General features: G+C 38.0%; 1 protein-coding gene across 9 annotated transcripts in view; it reads right to left on the bottom strand.

The window, feature by feature from the left end:
* Positions 1 to 128: 128 nt before the first annotated feature.
* SGCG (sarcoglycan gamma) overlaps positions 129 to 19,557 on the bottom strand; it is a 103,903-nt gene continuing 84,474 nt past the window's right edge. For all 9 annotated transcript variants that reach the window (XM_074535242.1, XM_074535245.1, XM_026790688.2 and 6 more), the window contains 2 exons: positions 2,982 to 3,105; positions 129 to 1,489 (listed from right to left, as the gene is read on the bottom strand). In XM_074535242.1, the coding sequence (XP_074391343.1) occupies positions 1,316 to 1,489; positions 2,982 to 3,105 (298 nt within the window). In that variant the 3' untranslated portion in view covers positions 129 to 1,315. The remainder of the gene's footprint in view (positions 1,490 to 2,981; positions 3,106 to 19,557) is intronic.

Below are 19,557 nucleotides of genomic sequence, written 5' to 3'. Positions count from 1 at the left end.
CTGTAAATAGACACCAAGGCACTATGTGATAGTTCCTTCCTGGATAATAAGATCATATAGTATATACAAAACAGCATCAAAGGAATTAAAAACCCATGAGGTTTAAACAACAGACTATTAAATACAAATCTTGCTACCCAGAGGTGTGCAAACAATTTATTTGTGTTCAGTGCAACACTGTACAGGGGAATGGGTCTGCAGTTGTGTTTCTTTACAAGGACAATAAATGGTTTGTCAGCTCTGGTGAGCATTTATTTTGTATCCAAAATCCTAATGTAAAAAATAATAACAGTTTTACTCTCTCTGTTTGTGATGGAGTCCCAGTCTGACAGGATCAGAAATACCAGTAAACAGGTGCAGATGGGAATGAAATATTCCTCTTAGTTGAAATCTGTGGGCTGCATAAAAGGATTTTTTCCCACTGCCCAAAGAGTTCCTTATGTCAGACAATCTGAAGAGTTCCTTATGTCAGACAATCTGAAGACACAATTTTTTTTTGTTTACTAGTCCAGCTGGCCCAACAGATTGCCTTGTTGAATTAGCATGTCCTAAAATAGAAAAGGATTTGATTGAATATGATGGTACAGGCAGTAGAACAAACAATGCTATTATAAAATATACTAACATACTTCTCTGTTTTATAGTGAATGGATCTGAGACACAGAGAGGCCTTCATGACTTCTGGAGCTTTTTGCATTAGATATTTTTATACCAATCTCAGTAAGAAGCAAATCAGCATATGTGTTGCCAAATTAAAACAGAAAGCTATCAACAAATTAACATCTTTTACACAGAACTCACACAAACACCACATTTTTCTATCTTGTGTTATTGCAAGAACAAAATTGCATAGACCATTTGCTGGCACTTTCTGAATTTTCCAAATAATGCTTTGTCTTACAAATAATTCAAGTACTTCCCTCAATTTCATTTCACCCACTAATACAGTAAGTGTTTACATGTAGTGAGAGGAAAAACCCATGGATCTCAAAAATACGAACAACTACATAATCACCTGACTGAATCACAGTTCAGCAAGGAAACATATTTGTTTTATTTTTTATACTCTCTGTAAGGCTGTTTTCCAAGTGTTACTGACAAAACATGTAAGTTGATTCAAGTCGTTCTTCTGAAGTGGAAATGTCATTTGTGCTCTTCTTCCCCTTACACCCTGTATTCCAGAACTGTAGCAGATTTGTTTCCTAAATTGTAAGTACTTTGTTTCTAAAATGCTGAAAAATATGCCTTCAGTAATGCTCTTTAGGAGTAATACAAAACCCAGATGCCCAAGGGGGTGTGTGGCCTTTTGGGTGCCTCACTGGCAGACTCGGCTGTATTCCTGGCAAGTGGAGCCCACGCCGGCCACTGACAAGTAGAGCTTTCCATCTGGACACACACAGATTTCATAGAGCCCCTGAGAAATCCCAGATCCACCCCTTGTACCCTCAGGCAGCTTGGGCAGTCGCACGGTTTCAGCATCCAGCAAAAGCTGTGTGGGAAAAAGCAGGAGAAATGAGGTTATTAGAGATGGTAAAGCAATCATAGGCCATGAGATAAGTTGAATTTGGCTAGACAGAGGCTTAAGAACGGCTTTTTACACAGGACTTGTTATACACAAAGTTTCTCTGAGCCCTAGGCTCTTGGCAGACATAAACAAAGGACAGGAATAAGTTGGTGCCCCATCCTCTTCTTAGCAGAGAACTCGTGAAGTTCAACAAGGCCAAGTGCAATGTCCTGCACCTGTGTTGGGGCAATCCCCAAAACGGACACAAGCAGGGTGATGAATGGATTGAGAGAAGCCCTGAGAAGAAAGATGTAGGGGTATTGACAAATGAAAACCTATGTGTGAGCCAGCAATGTGTGCTTGCAGCCCAGAAAATCAATCACATCTGGGCTGCAACAGGAGCAGCATGGGCAGGGGCAAGGGAGGGAATTCTGCTCCTCTGCTCTGCTCTGGTGAGAGCTCACCTGCAGTGCTGCATTAGCTCTGAGGCCCCAAAAATAAGAAAGACATGGGTCTCTTGAAGTGAGTTAAGAGGAGGGACACGAGGATGGATGATCAGAGGGATGGAGCACCTCTCCTGTGAGGAAAGGCTGAGAGAATTGGAGATGTTCAGCATGGAGAAGAGAAGACTCTGGGGAGACCTCATTGCAGCCTTCCAGTACTTAAAGAGGGCCTAAAAGAAAGCTGGGGAGGGACCCTTTATGAGGCACACTGGTTTTAAACTGGAAGAAGATAGATTTAGATTGAGGCACAGAACAGGTTGCCTAGAGAAATTGTGGATAACCCATGCCTGGAAGTGTTCAAGGCCAGATTGGATTGAGCTCTGAGCAGCCTGGTCTATTTGAAGGTGTCCCTGGCCATGGCAGGGGAGATTAGACCTGGATGATGTTTAAGGTCCCTTCCAGCACAATTCACTCTATGATTCTAAGGTAAGTAACAGGGTCCCTGCCTGTGCACAGAAGAGCAGGACACAAGCACTGCTGCTGGACCCAGGCCTGTCCTGGCCTGAGTGCTGAGGCCTCACCATGGAGCCATGGTTAAGGATGGACGTGGGCTGGTCTGTAGTTCCTCTGTGGAAGAACTGGCACAGTACAGCCTTGCAGAGGGGATAAATAGGCTGCTGCATGTTGCCTGCTGTTAATGATGTCTGCAGAGCTTCACTCCTTAATTTTGCCACTCTGGGGCTGCATCTGTTTCTGAGCCAAGATTCCCCACTGGGGTGCCTGGGAATCACTGCGCTAGGAGGGAGCTAAGCAGTATCCAAGTTTTATTAGAAAGCATCTCTCTAAGATAATACATTATGTCTGTTGGTTGTATTATTTGCATAAATAAAAGTTTTATTATTGGCACTATTAATTTTAATATCCTGCCACCTAAAACCTGAGGAATTAAATTAACAGAACTTGAAAAAAAGACTAGAAGTTACAGTCACACAGAAAATCAACCACAGTTATGGAAAAGAAGGGCTTGCACTCACCACGCCATCACTGCTGTGTAGTTTGATATCCATCTGGGAAAGCGCTTCAATATTCCCAGCTTGTGCTTTAATATTAATTCCTCGTGGTGCATCCATGCTCAGAGATCGAGTTGGTGATTCCAGCCTAAAAGTAGGAGCAGAAAATTGGACAGTACCACAATCTCATACATTCTTTTATTTTAGAAAAATAAGTAAACATTGAACAAGCTCTTGCAGGCTCTGAAGTCATACAAAAGATGCATTTTTCCTTTCCTTCAGGCAGACTTGAAAAAGGAGGCAGCTATTTTGCAAACCAACAAAGCATCCCAAATGAAAAATACAGATCAATTCATAATACAAATGCAAGATATTATTTCATACATAACTGCAGATTATTTCAGTATAACAGTAACTTAATTTATTAACCTGAAACCCAGTTTTACATTAGTTTCAATTTGTTTTCATTTTTGATATAATAAGACATTGAAATAAATACAATTAATACAGTCTGGAACTTTTTAAAATCAACGAGATTTCTGACACTGCAATTAGCTAGAGGAAGATTTCACTTTGTGTGTGTGTGTTGTTTAACTAGATGACATCTGAAACTTAAAAACTGTTAATTTGAAATAAAAATTATACAGTACAACAAACAGGGAGTTGCAAACCCTGTAGTGCCACAAGATGGCAGGAAGGCACTGTATTATCTGAGTAATCACCTCGTCGGATCAGCTGTGCAGGAATAATAATTTTTATTTTTCAAAGAGATAAGGCTTTGTTCCTTCACAATTTTGGTATCATTTCCATGTTAAGTAGAAGGGATAGAAGTACTAACTAAAAATCATGAGAAGGAAAGAAAAAACCCAATCCTAGCAAAAAGCTAGAGATTATGTTGCTTCTTTTGACCATTACCTAGAACTGCTTCATCTGGAGGCACTGCAGGATCAGAATTGATACCTATTAGATTTTACTTATGAATATTCACTCACCCTTCCTGAAGACACCAGCCAATACTAAACAGGTGAATATGAAGGCTAGAGAAAGTGAGACAACTGTGATCCCTGTTTACATGTGCTGGCTTTCCTATTTTCTGGACACATACCAAAGAGTGTGGGCTGCATCCCCACTACAGAACACACACACACTTGTTCCCAAGCCACTGTGTTTTCTAGAAATGCAGAGGGTTGTGTGTGTGTGTGCTTGCACTCCCAGCAGATGTTGTGCTGGCTCCACAGGTGATCCACAGCTGCCAGACCAGGCGAGTGGAAGCTGTGCCCAAAAAGGTCCTTTTCTGGGAATGCATTGTGTAGTGATTCCAGACTCTGACTGCCAATTATTGGCAGGAATTAGCTGTCTAATTTACTGAGACTCAAGTCTTCATTTTCTTTTTGTTTTCCTGTTACTTCATTAAAACCAGAATGTAAAAGAAGACAGTTCGTGTTTGTGTGAAAGTTCAGTTGTATTTTTGAGTTCTGAAGAAGCTAAATCCAGCTGATAACTTAAAACCTAAATCCATGGTATCTAAGCACAGTCACTGAAACTTCATTTTTTATCCTCAAATCTGAAAATAGCTCAAGCAATATTGCCTTATCACTGCTGGCCAGAGTTAGCAGAAGATTCTATCTTCTCTGATCTTGAAAGGTCCCTTCCAACCCAAACCATTCCACAACTTTACATTTCTATGATCTGCCTCTCCCTGACACCTCCTGGCTTCATCACCTTCAATTAGTTTAATCTCCAGACTGATAAATAAATAAAATACTAACAATGGGTAAATGCATCATGGCCCCATATTGAGACCATATCCACAAGACAATTTAATGCCTCACCCCATGAACCTGAGACAGCACAAACTTCAGTCCTGATTATGCTGTGTACCAGGTCATGAGAATAAGTTCTGAATCAGACAACCAATATAGTATTAGTAATCTTTATTATGCAGAGTTTGGAATTTAACAACTTTCGTATGAATTTTTGCTTTAGATCTCTAAATTTATATCTCTATGAAATAGAAAATCAGCTCTTCCTTGAGTGATTAATGTGGGTGGTCTGCTTCATGAGAATAGTTTTCCGGGCGCATTTTGTATGCATTATATACTGAAAAATTAAAAAAAGTTTCTGTTTTCAATCTTTAAAATTTAATGTATTTTCATAAATTAGAGTCAAAGGGAGTTAAATATAACTTTGTCATAGTTTGTCTTAACAAAAAGCTTTAAAGTCTGAAATACCTGATGTTCTTTCGTAATACATTTCACCTACATAAGCAAATTATACGTAGGCATAAATTTTTATTTTTAAACTCCATTAAATATCACAAGACATCAGACTGGGACAAACTTTTGAGAGTATATCAGACCTGGACTTTAAAAAGCAATCAAACACAAGAGAAATATTTCTTACTTTCTACAAAAATTAATGCTGGCACGAAGCCTACAGACTTCGGAAGCACTTAGATTTATGATATGACATACACATAATTTGAATTACATGGCAGAATTACATTTGCTATATTAATCACAAACCTAAATTTCTGCTGTTTATACAGGTCCTATTTCTAGATTAACTCAGCCTGGATTTGCCTAATTAAGCACGTCATTGAAGCTTCCTGGCAATGCAAACTGTTGTGAATCAGTGATGTGAACTGTAATATGTGAGATCCTAGCAGAGGCAAGAGTCAATAACACGAATGACGCATTTCTTTGTACAGTATTCTAAGGTTTGGTGTCTAGAGTCCAGATGCACTCAAAGGGCAATGGGCACCTAGTGCAGAAACAGCCTAAGTCGAACCTTGACTTTGAATGTCCCTTCTCAGTCCCCACCCTGATGTGCGTGTCTCAGGTGTCCTGACAAAACAAGAATCCAGTTTGTTTGCAAATGAACGAGGGTGCTCGGAGAGTAAGAGGGAAGAAATTAATTGTCTTAAGAGTTTTGGTCACTTTATAATGTTTGAATTTGTGCATTAGAATGATGAGGGAATATATTGGTACCAGTCACTTTATGTTTTTTTTAAACTTACAGACACATGAATTACATTTAAGAGGATGAAGTGAATGATCTTTTCCATCTAGGGGAATTAATTTATGTAATGTGCTGTCCTAAATGTGACATCTGTCACAGCCTCTATCTCACTTGGGAAGATGAATTCTGTACTTATGAGTAGCTTCTAGGTACTGCAGTAGCTGCCAGGGTCAATTAGCAAGGGGTGTGGTGCAAGAGAAATTGATCTGGGCAGCACAATATTTGATGCCAAGGACCTGACAGACCATTATGTGTGTCCTGAGGAGAACTCTGGACTAGGTATTGCCAAATGGATGCCCAGAAAGGTTGGAGCACATCAGGTGCTCTCCACGAGACCACCTGATGTGTTCAGAATAGTTTAACACAAATGTCACCCTGTCCATGTCTCCCAAACAGTTCCACAATGAAAATCAAGATGTGGAGAACTCACAGGCCATTGGGAGATTTCTCTCCCAAGCATGTTTCTAATTTGAATTTAGACACTCAAGTACACATACCCACAGATTGTAAGGCAAAGCAAGCCACACCTGGGCCCACTTGCAGAATAGTTACTTTGCCTCCACCCTGACCCCTGTAGCCTGAGAAACTGCACCATGTCATCTTCTGAAAGCCAGGGAAGGGTGAGGGAATAGGTGGTCCCTGGTAATATTTTACTGCTGTCATTTGCTGAATATTGGTTCTCCAAAGTCCATTGCAATTGATTACAGCAAAGATAATATTTACTTGTTGGTAAGAGTTCCAGCAGTCAACTATACTGTCTTGTCTGGCAGCCAAAGAAATTTGGTGCTGAGCTGTGCTAAATAATTCATGAAGGCCTGTGTGAAAAAATATTCTGAGGGAACCTCGACAGCATCCAGGCTCTGGATCTGAAACCATCCCAACAACCAAAAGCCTTGGAGATTTCCCTTTTCCTATAAGCATGTTGCTAACTTGTGGAGATATAAGATCACCTGAAATTGCTCAGTTGGCTGTTAGGGAGGATGTGAGGGCAGGGACAGCCTGCAGCAGTTCTGGTAAAGAAGCAGGTGACACTGCCTGTGCATGCTGCAGAAATATTGATCCTTTTTTCATCCTGGTCTGGCAGGAGTCAGAAGGATGCCTTACAGATCTTTTAAGTACCATAAGGTATTAGAAAGCTAGTTCTAGCACTGAAGAAAGAGTACCACAAGTTTCCTACACTTTGGGGTTGCTTGACCCTCAGAGCAGGACTGAGGAACCAGCTTGCTCTTTGGCAATTGTTTTTCCTTTCCTTCTGACCCTTTTTTCACCTTTCCAGCTCAGGAGTCATCATCTCTCCTGAATTCAATGGGAAGAGAATTCAGCGGTATGACCTTAGACAGGAGTTGCCCATCTGTAGGCATTCTTCCCAGCACCTGTCTAAGGAAGATCAGAATTACTGTAACTGGACTGAACAGGTCCAGGATCAACACTAGCTCTAATTTGGTAGTGAACCCAACAATTGTGCATCTCTGGAAGTGTCCAAGGTCAGGTTACACAGGGCCTTGAGCAACCTGGTCTAGTGGAAGGTGTACCTGCTCATGACAGGGGGCTGGAAATAGATGACTTTTAAGGACCCTTGTAACTCAAACCATTCTATGATTCTATAATCAAAACATCTTTCTCACATCATCAGGTAAGCAAGAGACCCTCATATACCTTTGGTGTGCAAAAAGAAATCCTGCCATGAACACCTGCCCCAGAATTCATTTGACTTTGTAAAGGTTTAAGGGAAACAGAAATTAAATTATGATGATTAAACAATAAATAACTATAGTAATTTCTTAATTAAAAAATGACTAGAGGTCATGGAGCAAAGGATGAATAGAAAAGGCAAGAAATGAAGAGGAAAAAAATAAACCCATGAGGTAAAGAGGGGAAAAAGGAAAATCTTTAACCTGTCAAGGAACTACTGTTTTGAAAGGCAAAAAAGCAACCTAGAGGATTCTGTGGGCTTAATTGGCCTTGGTTCTCTGTAGATGTCTGCTTTGATCCCTGCTTTTTGAATGTACGTTAACCTTTAAAAGGCAATAGGAGTATATTGACTTTTTGATTAGTCTGAAAGCAGTCTAATTCCCCAGCCATGCAGCTAGACATTGTAAGAGAGTAAACCACAGGCAGAGCATGCACTAGTCACACAGCAAAAAGAGATTGTCAGCTTTTATTTATGGTGTAGTACACGCAATTTCAAACCATATCCTTTCTTTATGAGGAATCTGGATTCCTGTTGACACGAGCTGAGCAAAACTGGGCTGCAGTTCTAGAGGTGGAGAGTGAGCAGCAGGCATGGAGTAATGCCCATTGCCAATCCCCACCCATATTCACTTATCTCCCAGCAGCTTGCTGTTTTGAGGTCAGGTGAGTGGGGATGGAAATCGGGATGCTGCAAGAACATGATTACCCAAACTTGAGCATCTTGGTGTTCTGCCTTGTGGTTTTGGCTGCTTGCCAGATGGTCCAAAGGCAAAGAAGGACAAAACAACAGGACTGAGATCTCAGTCTCATTACAAGCCTCATTTCTGTATTTTGTAAAAGCATTTTCTTTGGAACAGCTCCTAAAATTACATCTCCTTGCAAAGAGGAAAAATGAGTTTCACAGCATATTCCATCAACTGTGTCTATCTTGAGGACATGGAAGTATCAGTATTCAACAGTAAGATGTGATAGCTCTTACTGAATGTCAAAGAATAGAAAATACTAATGACTCATTAAATCTTCTTCCCCGGTAAGTTTCTGCGTAATGAAAATATAGCAGTTACTTAGTCAAGCTTTAGCACGAAATTCTGATTTGACATAACTTCTATAAATCTTTCAAATGCTGACTGATTTTTCTTTCTAAAATGTCCCATATTGCATCACACCTATTGAATTCCTTCATTAAGAGGTGGAATAATCACTTCCCACCTGGATGATATTGTCCTCCATATTGCCTTCATTCACTTTGGTATTCTAAGTCTGAACTTCACTGACTTAAACTAAATGAAACATAATGAGAAAAATTGACTGAAAAACTGCATCCATTTTTCCTTGTCAAGCCCATTAGTTGGTCAATGGTTATAATCTATCTCCCAATTTTTGTAGCTTAGTTCAAAAAAATCATTTTCCAAGGACTATTGCCTCTGGGACTTGCCTGAACTAGGACGCATATTCTGTTTTAGTAAGACCAATGTCAATATCTACATCTCCTATATACTGAACACTAAGTTAATTTATTATTTATGCCACAATAAAATGTAACAGTCAAACCAGTATATTTTTAATGAATCAAAATTTAACAGCAATTATCTCAAAATTTAAAGTAAAGAACATTTAATAATTTTCTATCAAGTGAATCTGGCTCTTGCATTGCAGGAAAACCTACAGAAAAACTTAAGAGTAGCATGAGATACAGCTTAATATTAAAACTGTGCTTTCAACTTTACCATGCCAAAACTATTAACTCAAATAAAGGTTTTGTGCCCGTAATAAAAAAAAAATCACCAGTCTCTTGTGAAAATAGAGAGAAGATGTCTGATAACACTGTAAGAAAACACATAGGGTACAAGTGAATTCAGAGAAACATACTATGAAAATATCTGTTTAGAGGCAAGCGTATGTACACAGAAACTCCATTAGAGAAAAAATATTTGGCTAGAATATAAGCAGCTGTTCATAAAGCACCTAATTTTTCCAGGTATTCCGAAGCTTTAAAAAGAAAATCTTCAGTGATCCTATGTTGTAACTTAAAGACTATAAAATGATAGAGCAATCTGTTATAATTTGATTTTAAAAGTAACTTCTTCTTTTTTTGGTTTTTCTGTTTATTGCTTAAATGCACTAATGAAAATGTCATTTTGGAAGGTCCATCATTTTGCCTCCAATCACTTGGGGATGGCTCAAAATGTGCTGTGCTTTACTGGCAGCTTGTAACACCTCTGACCTCTGAAAATAGACAGAAATGTCTATTTTCCGAAACATCCCAAATACTTTCATAACAGCAGAACTACCCTGAAATAACTACAAAATGCTGTAGTAGGCTCTGCTTTTCTTGGTAATCTTCTTTCTCCGGACAATCACATTCATGCACAAAGACAGTCATGAAACACAAGCAAGACATTACTAATTGCAGTTCAGGCCTTCTGTATGGCATGTATAATACTGCTGCAGGATCCTTTCTTTCATGTTTATTGGACTCCCCTCCCAGAGGCCTCTGCTGGTAAGGCCTAGGAGCATTACTCAGCCATTCATTACTCAACCATTTCAGGGCTGAGCTCTCATATCTGGAGGGTAAAAAAACCTCACTGAACCACTTTCATATTTCCCTTTCTTCTAACTCTTGGGAAGGAGTTTTCATCATACACAACACAGCTGGGCTTACTGAGCTTGGCGGGGGTAAAGGGGAGTCATTGTGAAATTACAAAATCATGTAATGGAGAAACAAAGAAATCAGATCACAAATACTCATTAAGCTCAAATAAGCAACCTATAGGGAATGCTAAAACAATCTAAAGCTAAAACAATCTTGTAATGACCTTTCGGAATATTGAGCAATGGCAGTAATGGATCTTAGACTCTTTATGCTCTTTATGTTAAGACAATCATTGTGAGAAAATAAAATCATAATTGATCAGATTCTATTGTAAGTTTAATTTTCTGTAGATAAATTAATACATTTATCCTTATTTATGCCTATATTTAAATAATTTTATCCATGGACTTAATATAAGCTTATAGCTCCAAGATCTTGGATTTGGAGGCAAGTCTGTTATGTGCCCCAGTGCTGTATCAGGGTGTCTAACTTTTACATATTCCAACATCAGTGATGCAGGACCCAGGAAATCAACCTGGACTGTGTTCCTCTAATGATGTCTGTGCTAAGGACTCCATGACAGAAAAGCACTAACAATATAAGGCTGTCTTATTCTGTTGCGTTTCAGACTGTGGGCAATCTGATGACTTCAGACTAAAAGAAAAGAGAGATTGTGTTATTTTTCTGATACATATTTGAATAATCATAAGCTTTAAGAAATAAGTCAGTTAAAGGAGGACATTGGAGATGAGTGTGCAGTGTAGGATAGAAAACCAGAAAAACGTTCAAAGCAAGAATTACAGGAGCCAAGGGAAGAACTGTAGGAGACAATAAATATAAATGTACATGGGATGCACAGTTATCAAGACTGGTATAAAAAGAAATCTGAATTTGATGTAGAAGATATAGAGAAGGTTTTGAAGGAAGAAGATATTCAGAAACTTGATAGCAAGGAAAACACTTAGACTATTTGAAATTCTCCAAGTTTTTACTAAGTACAAGACAACCATGGATTTTTACCAACTAAGAAAGGATACTTCTTTTAGGTAAATATGATGTTGTCATGACTTTCCTGAAAAGAAAAAGTCATAGCATTCCAAGCTAATGATTAGCTTGGAAGGACTCATTACCTCATGCCTGATATCAAACAAGACCCAGTAACTGGCAGCCATTTCTAATCCTAGTCACGTGGTTATATAAACCATGATTAGCAATTTAGATGAATTTATGAAATGCTAGGTTCCAAGTGGAAAGCTTTATTCTGCAACTTGAACGTTTCCCAGCGCAGTGCCTGATTTCTTATGATGAACTTCCATTTCCTCAGACATTAACCAAACATGGTGTAGTTGGCAAGTGCACAATTCCTAAAGAAATGCCATTGATCCTCCAATCCTTCAAAATTAACAGAAAGAAAGAAGTAGTGCTAGAGCATAAATAATCTGCTCTGTTTTAGATATCTCTGTAAAATGCCCTCACAATACCTGTTGCCTTCCACCAAAAGTGATGAGATGCAGTACAGGTATCTGCACCTAGATGTCCAAATAAATTTAATCGACTCCACCTGAACATCTACCCAAACAGTTGTAAACCCCTGGGGCCATGCTCCGGGAATGTTAGTTTCTGTGTGGGTGGCTTGTGGGAGGATCCCTTTCCACTTCAGTGAACGAATGAATGAATGATTTTGCTTGCAGAGAGAGGAGTATTCTAAACCTGGATGGAGATCTGAGATGCATCTGCTTATTCTGGGAACACAGAGGTCCTCTAGCTTTGGACTCAGTTGCATGAATGCAGCCTAAATATGTAAGAGATGAATGGTAACCAAGAGTGTGTGCTGAACCATCAGCTAAATCACATGCATGAACAATGAAGAAACAATTTAGAATCAGCAAAAATATTAGCCAAATGCAGATGAAGGGGTTTTTGCATGTGCTCACTTTTTAGTGCTACTACATATACATAGGAAGCACTGTTGATTTTTAAATAGATAAATCTTCTGGGCTTTTTTAAGCTCATTTTGACTTATGCTAAAAATGATCGAGGATAATGACCAAGGGCAGAACCCCAAAGCCCTGCATTCTATTGGGGTGCCATTCTTAAACATGGGGAGTATCTGCTGCTGTTGAAGGTGTCAGCTGGCGTTTTCTTTAGCATGTTTTTCTTTAATTTATATAAAAAATTCTTAGCATAGTTTTATTTCGTGAAATAAAACACGTTCCAAGTTAGTTGTGTATTTACGTTGTAAATCTGAAATGCGTGGCAGCAGATGATTCCAGTAAAGCTCAGTTATGAGATTCTGGATTCAAGGGAATTGTTCAGCATAAGCACAGCAGGCACTAACGCTGTTTACGGCTTAGGGGGGATCTCTGTGCACAAGCACAATTACAAAGCCAGATTTGAATAACAGATGTTTCCAGCTCCCAAGGTTTTGGTTAACAGAACTTTTTTTTAATGTAAGCCACATAAAAGAAGGGCTCAAAGTTATAGGACAAATGCATTTACATGTTCTCTTAAAAAAAGAACAAAACAGTTCCCAGTTTTAATGGCACTTTGAATAGGCTCTAAAAGCAATTTAAAATAACATTTATAATGTATTCCAAAACACAGCAGATATGATTATAGCAGTGTACTTATTTGTTTATTAGTTCTCCATCCATTTTAAATATTGAGGTGTTTTTTTCCTGTCTGCCTACTGTCACTCAATGCAGAGTTGCTGAAAGAATGAAGACTAAAGATAAGACTAACACATGATTAAAATAGAAGCCTCCTTCAAGACTGACAGTTGTGATGAAGAGTGGTAAGAGCTAATTCAAAAGAGGTCTCTGTGATGACCTCAATTTTATGATATGCTGACTCTCCAGGTAATTAAAAATGACCAAGGCCCCAGTGAATGTGATTAAATCTGGCACATAACAGATGTTTCCAGCACAGCTATCTTTTTCAAATTACTTTAATAATATTATAAAATAATCTCTTGTATTATAAAATTTTAATCTCATATAATAACAGCACTTGCATCATTGTTGCAAAAAATGATGTTGGTATTTTCCTTATGAGTAGTTTCATAAAATTACCTTCCAGGCTGAAATTTGCCATGCCTTTCTTTTATATGATTCTCAAGCAATTTTTTATTAATATGCTGAAACATAGCAAGATTTCAAGTAACTGGAGTTCTTCAGTCAATGCTGTTTATAATGTCCACATGTTCTTCATGAGAACAAACACTCAAGTGAAGAGGCTTTCCTGAAAAGCAGGTCATACCCTTTCCTTCTTGTGATTGTTAGTACAGTGGCTGAATGTGCCACACTGTCATCAGATTCCTCACAACTGAAGTATCACAACTCTGCACACAGTCCAAGGGAGAGGGGAAAGAGTGAGTAGCGATGGTGTACATGTGCAATGCATCTTGGAAAAGCTACTCTTAGCAGGAAACGCTCCCTTTTCTTCTCCCAGTGTTTCCCACACCCACCTCCTTATGGTGGGTGTCTCCTGCTTCCTGCCTCCTCCTCAGTTCTCTTGATATATGTGCAGAAATGTATGTAGGTGAAAGATAATGTAAGGCATGATCTGCTCAACTCAGTATCACAGTTTGGATCAGCGACAGCACAATCAGGCTTACAAACAGGGCTCCAGGTGGTCACCTGCAAGGTGGTGTCTAAAACTGTGACAATCACTATCAAAGTTTTCACAGTGGCTTGTGCTCTGGTGGAATATGCTGTCATCACTGGTGACAAGTTCACTGTGGCAAACTCACTGAGCAGTCTGGCATTGTCAGGGACCCAGTTCAACAGGTGCATTAATCATCACAGCTTTGCTCTTTGTGCTACTGACACAGGCAGCCATGGAAAATACTTAAATGACTGCCCCATGTTTCTGTTTCTACAGCAGAAACAACTTTTATTGGTTTTAATGTGTTGAGTGACATCTCTGAGAAACTGAGGCTTTAGGAAAGACATCAGCCATGGGACTGGAGGAAGTGAAAGTCATTTATGACAGTGCTTGCAAAATTCTTTTCACTAACATTTCCAAGAAAAATCACTGCTTACAAGACAACCAGATGTGATGTAATACACAAGACTTTGCTAAAAGAGTTTTTTTAAAATATCCAAGTCAGAAATGCTTCTGAAAAGATGATCAACATGATGCCCTGTACTATCCAACCCTTCTAAACGACACCTTTTTACACATTTGAGTCCATCAGACGAATGGAAATACATTCCTTAACACTTCCAAAATACATATTTCATGGTGTTTTTAGTTAACCTGATTACAAAAAGTACATGAATGCAAATTTATATCCATCAAATTAAGGCCAGGGCTCATAAAATCACACTGCAGTAGAAATATCTCACTAGTCATGGAGCGGAGGTGCCTTGCAAACACTGAATCATAATCTTATTCCTACTTTCTATTATGTAATTCATTCTCTTCTGACTGACTGGGCTTTTGATTTTCATAATGAATGCAAATCAAAATGACTTTACGTCAATTGGTTAGAATGTATTTTTAAGCAATTAGCATGCAAGCATTAGTATTACAAATATGATTAAACAATTATTTGGCAAATGCTTTTCCCCTGGTTGCCTTCTATACATTTCTCTACATTTCCTTCATAATTCTTACTCATACAGCCATAAAACTCGACAAATTCAGTTTCCAGCTTTCCCTCTTATTACATAGTTTAACCATAGCAAATACTTCAAGCATAAAAGGAAAAAATAATATCAATGGGGACTGGAAAGGTTAAAAATAAGACTTCAGAAAGAATCTGAGAGAAGTAGAAACTGTAACTACATCAGTAGTTATTGGATGCCACAGAACAGATGCAAAATTAAAGGGTGTATGTCAATTATGAATATATAGACAGGGAAAAGTCTACCATTAGTACAGTAATCTAGCCTAACCAGATACCTAGAAGCCATACAATTGGCATTTGAATTATCAATATTCTGTAACATGTCAGTCACATACCTGTATATATATATTTTTACGCTTTTAATTGTTGGACAGATATTTCAGTTAAATATAAAATAATGCTTTCTTAGTTACACATTTGAAGTTTTATTTAATACCAATATGAAACATTTGTTTAGAATACATCAGTTTCCCTGGGGAATATTGAAATATTTTCAGTATATACCCATAAACCATTAAATATACCCATATTCTGGTAACATATTTCTCTCTCTATAAATTTATAATCATACTCTGCAAAAGTTGGCTGTCTGGAACAGTGATATCATTCCTGCTACAGAGCTTCCCAAAATCAAGAATAGTGGAATGATGTGGATCATTCTGAACTTGGATGTAAACCCTCAGTTAAAAGACAGTTTGAATACCACAAGCTGAGTGTACTAAAAGTGATTTCCCACAAGATTTGTGCTCAGAAGGCACAGTTGTTGGCAGTCAGACAGCCATACACAGCAAATACGAGAACAAAGATAGTACTAATTTGTAAGCATTATATTCATTATTCATAGTATACAGTTAGTTGATAAATGGAAAAATGCCACATTTGTAAGCACATTTTTTTTAGTTTGGGAAATGCAAATGCTCAGCTCAGAAACATTGTTTTGAGATTTAAAGAGTTTTGCTGATCCACTGTTTTCCCTTAGAAAACCACAAGCTATGTAGACCACAAGAAGAAACAGTAAAAAAATGACAAAACTGTATGAACTCCATGTTACTCAAGGATACAAAAATTTAGGAGGAATACAGGAATAGGCTAAATAATATTCTAAGCTGTTTTAAGTTATCAGAAAAATAAGTTAGCATCAGACAGGAAAAATGTCTAAAATCAGACACCAGTTTTCACAGAGAATATTATTTGATAACAAGGGATATAAGAGGGTATGTGTGTGGCATGAAACTTGGGATAATATCAGAGGAGTATATTTCCAGTGCTTAACACGGAACCTAGGGAAAAGATGGCTTTTAGGGAACTGTTATAAATGTCTCTGTCTACAGCATCTAGCTCTAGTAGTTGCTGTTACAGATTTTTGACCTACATTTTAGGTCACAAGGTATGTGTCTGAACATGAGCTTTCTTAATTCTATTTAAATTCAGGTTTTTCTGGGAAGGAAGATGTTAAATCTCTGTTTTCCACTACATCTTTGCTGTGATCCAGTTCTAGGTATCAGCTAAATAAATTCTTAGGAAGCACCAGGAGACCTGACTGAGGCAAGTTCTCAAGGTGCCAAATACACACCAAAGTCCAAGCCCTCACAAAGAGCCATGGAAAAGGCTACAAAATAGCTTGGCAGGAACAAAGAGCTGGATCATAGCAATCACTGACATATTTCTGTTCTCCCTATGACAACTGGCTGTTTCCAACCAGGTGTCTCCTCAATGGTATTTGTCAGGGAAGGACATTTCCTGGATGTATCCAAATCTCCCTGGTGACTCTCAACACGTCTTTGAGATGTCTATTGGATGCTTCCTACATGCAAGGCCCTGTTTTTAGGTGTCCACCTGGCCCTAAAGTCTTAACAAATTTTGTAAATGAAAACTATGGATCTTACTTAGATATAGGAAGTCCATTAAAGGAATTAAAAAGTAGGCAATGCTTTTGTATTTTAAACTTAGGAAAGCTACAATCCTGAAATGTAGGTTTTGTTGTTTTAATTCTTCCTACCAGTTGAAGTAAGTGCGAGCACATCTCTTTTTCTTTATGAGTGAGTCAAAAATTGTATCTTTTAGACTGAAAAGGACTCTATAATTTTCCTTCAAATTGGAAATGAAAAGACAGTCACTGACCACAGTATAATTGCACTGCTCTATCTCAATAAGTTAGCTATAAAAAGACATGTTTGTTCTAACACACACATCTCTTTGTTTCCAAAAAAGCAGTCTATCTTGAAATTCCGCATTTGGACAAGAAAGCCAGCAGAATGTGTAATTCAGAGGCCATTTGTATCAGCTTTGTTTGAAATCCTACTCTAAATCTGAATGACAGAGAAAGAATGTGGCCCCCATTCATATGACATGAGCTGAAAAATTACGAGCATTAACAGCTTTCCAGTCATCTCCTTGAAACCTGCAACTCCATTTGTAGTGGATAGGGTTTCTCAAAACACTGTTCCCCACATTTAATGCTGCAGACCATGGCACCTTATAACACATTCATCCAGCATATCACATTCACATGGCATAGCACAACCACTGACGGAAAAATAAAGGAAAAATAGCAGAAGATTAATAGATGGTGAAAGGGTGGAGATAAGGCTGAAGGTAAGCAAATATATTATATTAACTATAACTCTGTGCTCAAACTACACTAATCTGGAAAGGAACCATCTTCAAATCTGAAATAGGAAAGTCATACTTAAAACTGCATTTTAAATTTTCATATTGAAGTACTTTTCAGTGGGTAGGTACCTGTATTTAACCGTGTGGAATGAAACAGATTATTTGTGAAGCATTATATAAATTTTCTTGGTAAATTTGTCTGAACTCCTTTACAACAGAATGCATGAATTTTGCTTATGCTGACATTTAAGGTTACCCTTGAAAGTAACCTTTCTCCAGCTTGACAAAATGGCCTTCTCTGCTTACATCTTCATTTACCATCTGCACTACAGACCAGTACAGTTCCTTCTTAAGCCTTCCCAGAATCCCTTAGTGAAAAAATGAAATTATTGCCATCTCTGCTTTCCAACTTGACACTGATTATGACAGAAAAAGAAAATAAATTAAAGGATTGAGGCATCCTGAACTTCTCTGGGTAAAGGCCTACCAGGAGAGGAGAGAAAAGAGGGATATTTTACAAGGGCATTAAGTGATAGAGCAAAGAGGAAAGATTTAGATTAGATACTGGGAAAAAATTCTTTGCTGTGAGGATAGTAGGGCACTGGAACAGGATGCCCAGAGAAGCTGTGGATGGTGGAGGTGTCCAAGGCCAGGCTGGGTGGGACTCTGAGCAGCTTGGTCTGGTGGGAGGTGCCCACGGCAGGACGGGTTGGACCTTGATGATCTTCGAGGTCCCTTCCAGCCCAAGCTATTCTATGCTGGCACAAGTGAGTGGTGCACGCATTGCACAGCCTCATGCCCACAAAATCAGTTTTCTTAGGGTTAAGCTAACTCAGTTTCTAGCACAGGTGTTTAGCAGCTCTGGATTCAGGTCAAATACAGTCACAAGTGTGTCAGTGGCCATGTCGCTAATTCCCAGACATCACAATAATTACTAGCAAACTTCTGTCAATTCTGGAGAAGTCTGTACTTCCCCCTATTTTAAGTTAATCGAAGACAGAACTGATTGGGATTTTATGTATTACATTTGAGCTCTGCTAACAAATAGCAACATTCCAGATCAAAATAGTTGTTTATAGTTGACAAACACTAAAGAGTTGAATTCATTCATGGAGGAGAACTTTAGGAACACTTTGAATTAAGCTCAGTGTTTTCCTTCCTACTGTTATCCTATTTGAAAAAGAGGCAGAAAAATTATACTAACAGTAGTTGTATATAGTCAGGAACATTGCAATTGTTGTTAAATAATAGTGCAAATAGAACTTATAATGTAACAGTTTATAACAGATGTAGAATAAAACTATATTAACCCTATTAAAATATTAATAGACTATGAATTTGAAGCAACATAACAACCATGGAAAATAATAGATACATATCCAATCAAAATTTGCAGGGAGCTTCTTGATTTTGCAATTAGGAAATTTGATTTCCTACTTCACTGAAGTCGAGATAATAACAGAAAATGTCAAATTTACAACATAATGAGTCCACTTCCTACAAAACCAGACAATGTATGCTTAAAATGCAGAATATTGGTCAAAGTCTCTCACATCCAAATTTTACCATAACAGAAGAAACACATTTTTGAAAGTGGACGTCAATATGTTAAAAATTATGCCTTGAAATCATACTGTCTTCAAATGCATGCACAAGGCAACGTAAATCTTAAATATAAATGAGATAATCAAAATAATTATCTTAAAAGTCTCTCTCTCATTTGTCATTCTCAATTTGAAAATTCAATCAACAAGATACAGACAGTGTTTTTGAAAGCTTTCATCAGCCTCCACTACTCTCTAGTAGTTATCCCTATTGGAGAGGAAAACTAAAAAGAGAAATTATGACAAAAAAGAAGCAAACTGCCAAGGTATGAAAGGACAGAAATCCAATTGTTAAGACATCCTCTTTCATTTCAAACCCTTCTTTGAACTGGCATGTAAATGAAAGATAACATGTTCATGACGAGAATATAATTTGACTTTATTACCTCATCATAACCAGCATATTATAAACTAATTTGGGATACTCAAAACTAAATAGATTAA

The sequence above is a fragment of the Zonotrichia albicollis genome, chromosome 2, assembly GCF_047830755.1.
Source record: "Zonotrichia albicollis isolate bZonAlb1 chromosome 2, bZonAlb1.hap1, whole genome shotgun sequence".
NCBI classification, from domain to species: domain Eukaryota; kingdom Metazoa; phylum Chordata; class Aves; order Passeriformes; family Passerellidae; genus Zonotrichia; species Zonotrichia albicollis.
Note: the sequence above shows the minus strand (reverse complement) of the source record. Positions and strands in the feature narration are given on the sequence as shown.